This window comes from Acyrthosiphon pisum, chromosome A1 (genome assembly GCF_005508785.2).
Source record: "Acyrthosiphon pisum isolate AL4f chromosome A1, pea_aphid_22Mar2018_4r6ur, whole genome shotgun sequence".
In the NCBI taxonomy this organism is placed as follows: Eukaryota; Metazoa; Arthropoda; class Insecta; order Hemiptera; family Aphididae; genus Acyrthosiphon; species Acyrthosiphon pisum.
The window spans coordinates 170,212,358-170,222,302 of NC_042494.1; the positions used below are offsets into that span (position 1 = coordinate 170,212,358).

General features: G+C 29.9%; 2 protein-coding genes across 2 annotated transcripts in view; both read right to left on the reverse strand.

The window, feature by feature from the left end:
- Positions 1-9,945, reverse strand: part of LOC100569249 (ring canal kelch homolog) — a 64,310-nt gene that overhangs the window by 36,341 nt on the left and 18,024 nt on the right. The window lies entirely within an intron of this gene.
- On the reverse strand, positions 2,593-8,844 carry LOC103308767 (zinc finger protein 239-like). The gene is made up of 3 exons (XM_008182781.3): positions 8,757-8,844; positions 8,465-8,584; positions 2,593-3,896 (listed from the first exon to the last, which is right to left on the reverse strand). The coding sequence occupies exons 1-3, from the start codon at positions 8,801-8,803 to the stop codon at positions 2,954-2,956; spliced, it is 1,110 nt and encodes a 369-aa protein (XP_008181003.1). The 5' UTR covers positions 8,804-8,844; the 3' UTR covers positions 2,593-2,953.

Here is a 9,945-nt window from a genome sequence, read left to right on the forward strand (position 1 = left end):
AGTTGAAGAGACCACTAGATAGTGCTACTAGTCAGTACATTTTCAATCGCGCTTTTCGAGCCGTGTTATACAGTCTCGATGTGTAACCAGTATATCTTTAATCGTGATATATACTAATTTTTGGAAAATTGTTTCTAGGATTTCAATGCTTGTTTTCTGGAAAATATACAGATGACTTTGATGAACTTCTTAAATTTTATCTTGACACTGACAAACAAATTGTTAAAGCAGCGTTAAATGTATGGCATGCAGTACTTAAAAACAATGGACAACACCCTAAAAGTGGGTTGGAAGCTTTAAGGCTATGCAAGAAGGAAATGTTTCCAAATGTTTCTTAGTTAAAATATTATGTACTTTACCAGTGTCTACAGCAACCCCAGAACGAACGTTTTCATGCTTAAAAAGATTGAAAACATATCTAAGAAACACAATGACAGAAGTTTGAATTTTATCAAACTTAAATTTTATATTTAAAATGATACAAGATTAAAATTACAATTTGTTTTCAGACACGACTTAATGGACTGACAATGTTGGCTGTTCACACTGATATACCACTTTTAGCTGAAGAAGTTCTTGACGAACTTGCGAAAAAACCACGAAAACTAGACTTTGTTTTATAGTTATGACTTAACTATTTACTTATAATGTTTACATTTTAATTCATAATGATTTATAATAAATATTCGTTATTCATATTTATTGATTAGAATATTATGTTAAAAAAAGTTGAACCTCCCCCATTAAAATTTCCTGAGCACGCCTCTGGGTTTACGAGTCTATGGTTTGAAAAATCTGAAAAACATAGATATCGTTACGATTCCATCGTGTTATAATAATATAATCTATAAAAACCAAAGGGATATCTAAATATAAATTTGTATACTTAATGGCTAGAGGGTTGGAAATGATTTCGTACAGAACAATAATTATATAATAAACAATTTTAATGTTATTTTTTACAATAGAACAATATTGTTGCGACAATTGGAAATCTTAAGACCCCAACTGTTATTAAAAGTATCTGGATTACGGTAATTTTTTCAAATTTAAAATGGTGTAGTGGACACGTTCAAATATTTTAATATTATATACCATACTTTCAAAGTCACATCGTAATATTATGTTATATTTGACTCAGTAGGCTGTTGTAAAAATATGTAGCAGTGAGTAGTTTTGCCGTCATGATATTATTCTCTACATACATTATTTTAGATGTTTTTCTTTATAAATGTTAATTTCATTTATCCGTTTTTCTACACAATAAATAAAAATTAATAAAACATTTTTACGCTGAAAATCGTACCTGTCCTGCAGGTAACCGAATGGCGGAATAATCACGTTAAGTTGATGAAACTCAAGTCTCCTGGAGAAATTAGGGTATAACCCGTCCAGTTCATCTTGGCCATCGCCTGACGTTACAGTTACCAACACAGTTGGTATTACTTTACATTATAAGATAGTAATCGTAACGGTCGCTGATGGCCAAGATGAACTGGACGGATTATTCCAGAGGCCCCAGATTTGGCAGCTGATATTGACGGCGATGGGCAGGAAGCTGCAAAAGAACGGGTTCGACGCAGGTCACTTCTGGGAGGCGACTACTTGAGGCCGGTAGGAGGTTTTTCTGTTGATGTGTACCATCGTCAGTACGGCAATGAGAGGAGTTAAAAACCTGTGTTCAAATCAAATAGTTACCCTGACGTATAACCTACAATATTTATGTAGAATGGGCCAATTCTTTTTTGAGAAATTTAAATTCTCAGATGGCCGAAAATTTTGAATCTGGCGCCGCACGTGTTTAGTTCAGAAAACAGAACTAACTAGCTGATGGATACATTCTACTTGAGTACTACTAGAAGGGTGTATACGTAAATAAAGCAAATAAAAATGCGGGACCGTAATCAATTCTGCACGCTGAAACAAAAAGAACCAGTCCTTCCTTGATTATTTATGATTATACACTTTAATATTAGGCCAGTCACCAACGGGCCACGGCCAACGATGGCCGTTTATTACTAGTTTATATTGTAAAGACTATAAGGTTCTTATTAACCGTGTTTTATTAATTTGTGAATTATTTCTATAATTATATTCTATTAACTATTGCTATACAGAACAGCAAAGAAATATTATTATTGTTACAATTTGGTATTTACCATAGATTATGATAATAATATAGGGTACACAGGTAGATAGTTCATGAGCAATAAGACGATTTAGAATTTTCCAAATGTTCTTTTCTATTAGGAACAAATATTCAACTTACTCTCGTACCTATTATAAAACAGAATATTAACTTCACCATTCGAAAACATAAGAAATATTAGACAAAGATAAACTATAGCACCAAGATTTCGATCCTGAATAAATTCAAACAGTTTAACATATTTTGTTCTATCATGTATAATATATAAAAAAATAATCATTAAATAATTAACTAGGTTAAGAAAACAATAATATGTAAGAGATAAAATAACTAAAAAAAATCATACAATATTCAATAATCTAAGTAAAAACGTAGAAATATGCAACCAAATTATGTTAAGATAACAATTATGTAATAAAATAACAATCAGTATAATTTTAAGATTAGTCAGTAAGAAAAATGTAACTGGGTTAAGCTTAATATCGATATTACTGATAGTACAATTCATACATAAAGAGAATTGTGACTCGATTGCCAATAGACGTCAGTGTTTAAAGAAAGTGATTATAACATTATTTGTTCGTTTTTTTGTGTACATTTGAAGTCTGGATTTAAATTGAATTTAAAATGGATTTTTATCCAATGTGCGTTCTCGTATGAACTTTTAAATTTAACGATTGATAAAATGCTTTATTATAGACACTGCATTTAAATGGCTTTTCTCTATTATGTGTTCTCTTATGAACTTTTAAAAATGTTAAACGAGGAAACCCTTTACCGCAGATATCACATCTAAAAGGTTTTTTATTCAGTGTGTGTCATAGTATGATATCTAAAATGTGTTGCATAAGAAAAAGTTCGATTACAGATACCACATTTAAATGGCATTTCTTTTGTATGTTTTCTCTTATGCACTGTTAAACTAAATGATTGAGAAAACGCTGCACCACATATATCACATTTAAATGGCTTTTCGCCAGTATGTGTCCTCGTGTGAGCTTTTAAAGTTGTTGATTGAGAAAACGTTTGACTACAAATATCACATCTAAAAGGTTTATCTTCAGTGCGTGTCGTAGTATGGTATTTCAAATGTGATGCACAAGAAAAAGTTCGATTACAAATACCACTTTTAAATGGCTTTTCACCGGTATGTTTCCTCTTGTGAACTTCTAAAGCTGCTAATTGAGAAAACGTTTTACTACAAATATCACATTTGAATGGCTTTTCACCGGTGTGTGTCCTCGAGTGAACTTTTAAAGTTGTTGATTGGGAAAACGTTAGATTACAAATATTACATCTAAAAGGTTTTTCTCCAGTGTGTTTCCTCGTGTGATTTTTTAAAGTTGCTGATTGAGAAAACGTTTGACTACAAATATTACATTTGAATGGCTTTTCCCCGGTATGTGTCCTTCCATGCACATTTAAACTTGATGATGTAGAAAAAGTTCGTTTACACATACCACATCTAAAAGGTTTTACTCCAGTGTGTGTCCTCGTGTGAACTTTTAAAGTTTTATTACAGACAGACTGTATGTGTTTTCTCACTTGTGATTTAATATGAAAAGATTTATCACAAATGAATTCTCTTTCGGTAGATTTTTTGTCCAGATTCACATGGTTAATAAGTTTTGAAGAATGGCTTTGACTAAAAACTGTCCCTTCAAAGTTATTACCGTCACCAACATTTTTCTCAATTTTTATTTCGCTATCTGTAGTGTTTACTTTTTCTTCAGTTTTACATTTAGTTCTGAAAAAAATTAAGTATTTTAAAAATTGTTGAATAAAAAACAAAAACTATAAAAATATATTATGTAGATTCAAATAGTAAATTAGAAAATTATGTATTTCGCTCATAAATTAATTAAAATATTAAAATATATCAAACCTACTAAAGTTATATTTATATATACCTATTCAAACGTATAATTTATTACGATTTAAACCCAGATTTTTGTAAAATCAATACATTTTTTATTTTATTATGATTGGGCATGATTGTTTGTTGCCCCCTCTTGCCTCAGTAAAGCAAATTACCACACCCCGTTCCACGAGAGAAGGAACTCTTTTCGCAATGTAACTGACGGCGTTTGATCATCCTGGGTCACTATTTCCTCTAAACAAACCTAGTTTGTAGTTATAGTATTATATAACGATGCCACCCAAAATGTTTTGAAGTAAATAATGCTCCAGGTCGTTAAATGACATCGCGAAACGAGTTTCTTCTCTCGTGGAACGGAGTATAAATATGACTCTCATCTCTTCTTATACAGAATAATTTCAAATGGTTGGTGCACAACCATAATTCAAAATTAAAATTCTATATAACCTTTTGATAGTTGTATAATAAATGTTTATTGAAGTAGTCAATGATTTCTAAAATACATTGTATTAACTAATTCAATGTTAACTGAATGCAGGCTGTTGAGAGATGGTAAGTACAACGGTTCTTAAGTGACCTACTGTAGGGTTGACGGTATTGAAGTTTGAAACCGGTATTGCGGTATTAGATTCGGTACCGGTATGAAACGGTATACCGCAATACCGGTATATACCGAAAAACCGTGGTACTGGAAAACTGAAAAACACTGAAATGATATACTGAGGGAGTAAAATTTTTTTAAAAAACATTACATTACGGTATGTTTTCCTGTATGCACCGGTATTACGGTATGTACCGGTATTACGGTATACCGTTGGAGCGGTATTTGTGCAAAAACTGGTATACCGGTTTTGATGGTATACCGAAAAAACCGTCAACCCTAACCTACTGTATATAATACATGCTCGTTTTTAAGTGTATCAGTAATAAAAAATCGAGAAAAAAATATAAAAATATTTCATTACGGCGACGAAATGAAGTGCACGGGATCAGATATTTATATATATATATATACTAGCTCTTCCCATGCTATTTGTACGCAAGTGTTTGATTTAACTCCAAAGTATCAAAGTTATACCAAATTTGTATTTTTTTACTTAATTCCACCTACAGTGGATTAATATACTCAATTTATACAAGCCTATCCTAACCTACCGTACTAAAATCTGATGAATAAAAATAAACAAATTTAACCCTTTGTAAATTAACCTATCTTCTTCCCAGAGATCTAATCTACCCACAAACATTAATTTATATATATATATAACTATATAAATACACATACTATAACTATACAGACTAAACTCTGGAACTATTTATCAGATCTTCTTGTATATATTATATTTATATATATTGATAAAAGATAATAATACAAATCAACAAACATGATTAACCAATAACAACCAATATATTATACACCGGTGGATTTTCCTAAAACTTTCTTTCATATAAACCTTCTCCATGAAATACTCTTTCGTTTAAAAGAAGAATCAAGAAGATCTGATGAGTAGTTCCAGAGTTTAGCCTGTACAGAGATTTTCATTTCCCATTTTTATACTTAGATACTATATTATTATAATGTATATTTAAATGTAAAGCAAATAGTTGTTTATTATTATTATTATTATTATTATTATTATATAGCTTAAAAACCCATCATTTCTTATAGATGCATAATAATAATACTGATTGAATATGTATATGTACAATAACAAATCGTCAATATATATAATAAATGGTTTGTTTGTTATCGTGGCAACGAATTAAAACGATTCACTATAATTCTGTATTGAAATTTATATAACGAATCATTTTATACGACGTCACTCATGGCAACCATTTATAAACAAAAATTTCCATCCCTTATCTCAAAATTCCAGTTTTAACACCTCTCGGGGTTGGCCCCCTCTCTTTTTAAATTAGCTTATCTTTTAAGTTTGGCCAAATTACACACATTGTAAAAATTCATCAAGATCAGTCCAGTAGTTTATCCCTGACAAAGACGTGACACGAGATTTTTATATATAATAAGATATATATATAATATAGGTTATATATAGATTAGACCTCTGTGCAGAAGATAGGATAATTTAAAAAGGGAGAGGACCAACCCCGGGATGAGGTGCTCAAACGGGATTTTGAGATTTGAGATTTTTTTTGTATATTTGTTCATTGAAACGACCTCAACTCAAGGTCTTTGACAATGCTTATCACAAGTGGGTAGTAGGGAGATCATGTGATCTATTTATCTATGTAAATATCACTATATTCATGATACTACCCCCTTCTCCAAGAGGAGACATGTGCGGTCTTCACTCCCAGTGGAGTGGGACCTAGTTGGAAACCGGATGACGCAATCGGACGACAGCACGGGAAAATGGTGACTGCGTAGAATCACACACATTTTTTGCACTTTGCTATGAATCGAACCGATGACTGTGTGAGTCGTAGTCAACTGTGTGACCACTGCGCCACTCCGGCCCCGAGATTTCAGATGGAAATTTTTATTTATAAATGGTTGCCGTGGGTTTCAAAACTATAATAATAATAATTATTGGTTGCCATTGGATTAAAATTGTTGTTATGGTAACCGTTACACTATAAAAAACATATTATTTATTCATATAAAGTTGGCATTTTTAATGGGCAACCAAGGGCACGGGATCAGCTAGTGATTCATAATAATACTAATATAAAATGGGGTGATTTCAGTCATGATATTATATTGAAATTATATGAAATATAATGTAACTATATTTGAAAGTTGTTTGCTTACATATTACCTTATTGTTGGTAACAATATTCTTGATTATTGTATCGATAAAATAATCTTAAAATACAACATAATATGTATCATAAACAATTTAATTTGAATTATTTAACTATTCATAGTCTTTAACTAATAAATTATTATTTAGGTGGTTCATAATATTATAAATATAAAATGGGGTAATATGTGGGATTTGAAATTTTGAATAAGTTGTTTTTAATTAGAAATATAAGTGAAAAAAAGTTTGTATGCATTTAAAAAAATACAATATGCTAGATGTATACTTATAGGTTATGCACTATATGTATATTTAAAATTATGATTATTAACTTGCTAAAGTTAATTCAAAACGCGTCTTTGGAGCGCTAGTGGTGATCATCGCCAGTAGCAGCTGCCTACTACGACGAGTACTGCCGATCATCGAACACCGCCGACTAATCACAGACCGTCGGTCTCCTACTCGGGGGTCTGAATGTTCCAGGGGCTCAGTATGCATGCGCACAAGTGGGTCAACTCTCTGCGAATAGAATATAGTCAACTCATTTTATATGAATTTAATTACATTTTTAAACTTCAATCAGTTGTATTATAGGGGTTTGCTGAATATGCATTAATTTAAATAAACCATACGGTATATAAGATAATTTCTTAGGTTAGCTTTGTATGCGCCTCTGAAGAGATTTTACAAAAGAGTTATGAGCCTTATTGATATGTCATAAACCATCTGAAATTAATGTCAGCGTACACCTGTATTATATTATATTATTATAAAAAAAATTGTATCATTTTTTTGTAATTATTTATTAATCTCTTACTATGTTATATACCTTTAAGTATATTTGTACATATTGATGTAATATCGTTTGAACCACAAGATAAATTTAAAAATTATTGTGTTCAAATTTTGTTATGGCCAATATTATAAGAAGTCAAGCTCAATAATTTATTTTTATAAGATACCTACTGGTGTTTATTATACCTACTATATATTTTTTAGTTTGTATATGTATGTATATTGTAAACATAAAAAAATATATTTTAAAAGTATAGTAAAATAATATATTGTTTACAAATTATTATTATTTTATAATAGGAAGTAATAATGTATTTAATATTATATATATAACTATAATTTTTTTCATGTTTTCAGAAAACAATATTCAGGGTTATAATTTGTTTATGCATATTATTATAAGTTATATCTTACTAACCTTATAATAATCATAGTAAACTCTAGGTCGGTACTAGCATTGATTATAAATACTAGTCTACAAATCGCTCACTGCGGTACCAAATATTCTGCACAAATTTACTAGCGATCCTTTTTTAATATCCTAGCTTAAAATTAATTAACTCAAAAGACCAAAAACAAAAATTGATATTTAAAAAAATTAAATACTTGACTTAAATTAATATTTTTACCACCAAAATTTGTATAGGTAAAAATTAGATTTAAAAATTGGCTTTTTTTGACTTTTTTTTATTTTCAGTATTAAACATAAATAGGAAGCAAGTTTTGTGAGTGAACTAAATCTATACTCTATTCAGATCAAGAGCGGGACATATATTAAAAACAAAATTTATTTAAAAAAATGTATCGAAATAAAAATATTCTCACACCTTTCTACAATTTCTTATTACACTTAGATGTAAATTAAATTCTTACTCTGTTTCTAATAATGAACTATCATTATTGTGGTCTGTTTCATCAACATATTCACTTTTAATAACTTTGTTAACATCAATGACATAAATGTTTTCTTGTTTAACAATTGCTTGATCATACCTAAAAAAAAAAGATTTTAAATTTTATTGATATGAGGTAGATAGCTAGTGTATAAATTAAATACAATGTACAAATTGAATAATACATAAATTATTAAAACACGTGGTTTTATAAAATAAAATTCTTTCAAAATGTAAGTTAAATGCTACACCAATTAAGTTTATCTACTCACTTGGAATTTACTGCGCGATCATTAATAGTATTTCTTAATGGTTCCATACTGAATTATATTTTCTTAATTGTTTTTCAGTTACTGTGAACATAAAGCATTATCAAATAATGTTTTTTAAAATATTTTCTTTATACTGCCATAATTAAAATTAAAACACTGATATGTATTTAAAATCTGATAATGACTCAGTATTTAATATTTTATAGGTTTTTATAATTTTTCAAATTGTCATTTTGTTCCTAAAATTGACTAACTACCTAGGACAATTTGATAACAGTAATAATTTTATTGAAGTAAAAAAAAATTATTCCAAGTAATACATTTCATTGCCTACCTATTTCTTTTTGTTTGGTATAGTAAGTAAAAGATATATGGGTTTGGCCCACAGAATTAATATACAAATAAAATAAAAATAAGTAACAAAATATAATAGTGATATTACACGATTAAATATAGTAGCCTACTATTAGTAGGTAATATAGTAATGGTACCTATACAAGTAGCACAAAATACCTCTCTAAAAATTATATATCATAAACAACACAAGAGCTGAAAACCAGTGGCACCGAGTACGCACTTTAGGTGGTTGGTTGGTGACCGAGTGGGCTGGTAAAAAATTATCCAGGATCATTAATACTATTACTAAAGTAAGTAGGTACTGGGTACTTACACACGTACCAGTTACGTATTACTTAGTTAATGCATTATTACAGCAGCCAGTAGGTATTGTACCAACTCTATAACCAGGTACTAATATGCCCATAAGCGTAAATAGTGTTTGGGATTTGGGAGCCTAAAGCCTTACTTTGATAATATTGAATAAGCTTAAAACAAAATGTAGGAAACGAGGTAGGAAATGTTTGGGGTGCAATGGATATTTATGGGGGGGGGGGGAGCTTAGACCCTAAATTCCTCATATTTGCGCCTATGAATATGCCTGTGTCATTGTATACCTAAAAAAAATTTCTATGACAGTGTAATAATTATGTGTGATTATTTATCTTTGGCCGAATCTAAAATTATCTCAAAACCCAAAAATCCGGATTACAGAGCATTTTCCCTGCGTTGTACAGTATATCTACACTTTTCTCTAAATCGCTTATAATCTACAAGTATCTAGCAGAATCTAGCACATAACCATTAAAAATTTTCAAAAATCGATTGAGAACAAAAATTTCTCAATTCTCAT

Excerpts from the sequence above, each read along its gene's own strand:
- LOC103308767 (XM_008182781.3), bottom strand. The coding sequence starts at position 8,803 with ATGGAACCATTAAGAAATACTATTAATGATCGCGCAGTAAATTCCAA. Across the intron at positions 8,585-8,756 it reads GATCGCGCAGTAAATTCCAA|GTATGATCAAGCAATTGTTA; the intron begins GTGAGTAGATAA and ends TTTTTTTTTTAG. Across the intron at positions 3,897-8,464 it reads AGTTCATTATTAGAAACAGA|AACTAAATGTAAAACTGAAG; the intron begins GTAAGAATTTAA and ends AATTTTTTTCAG.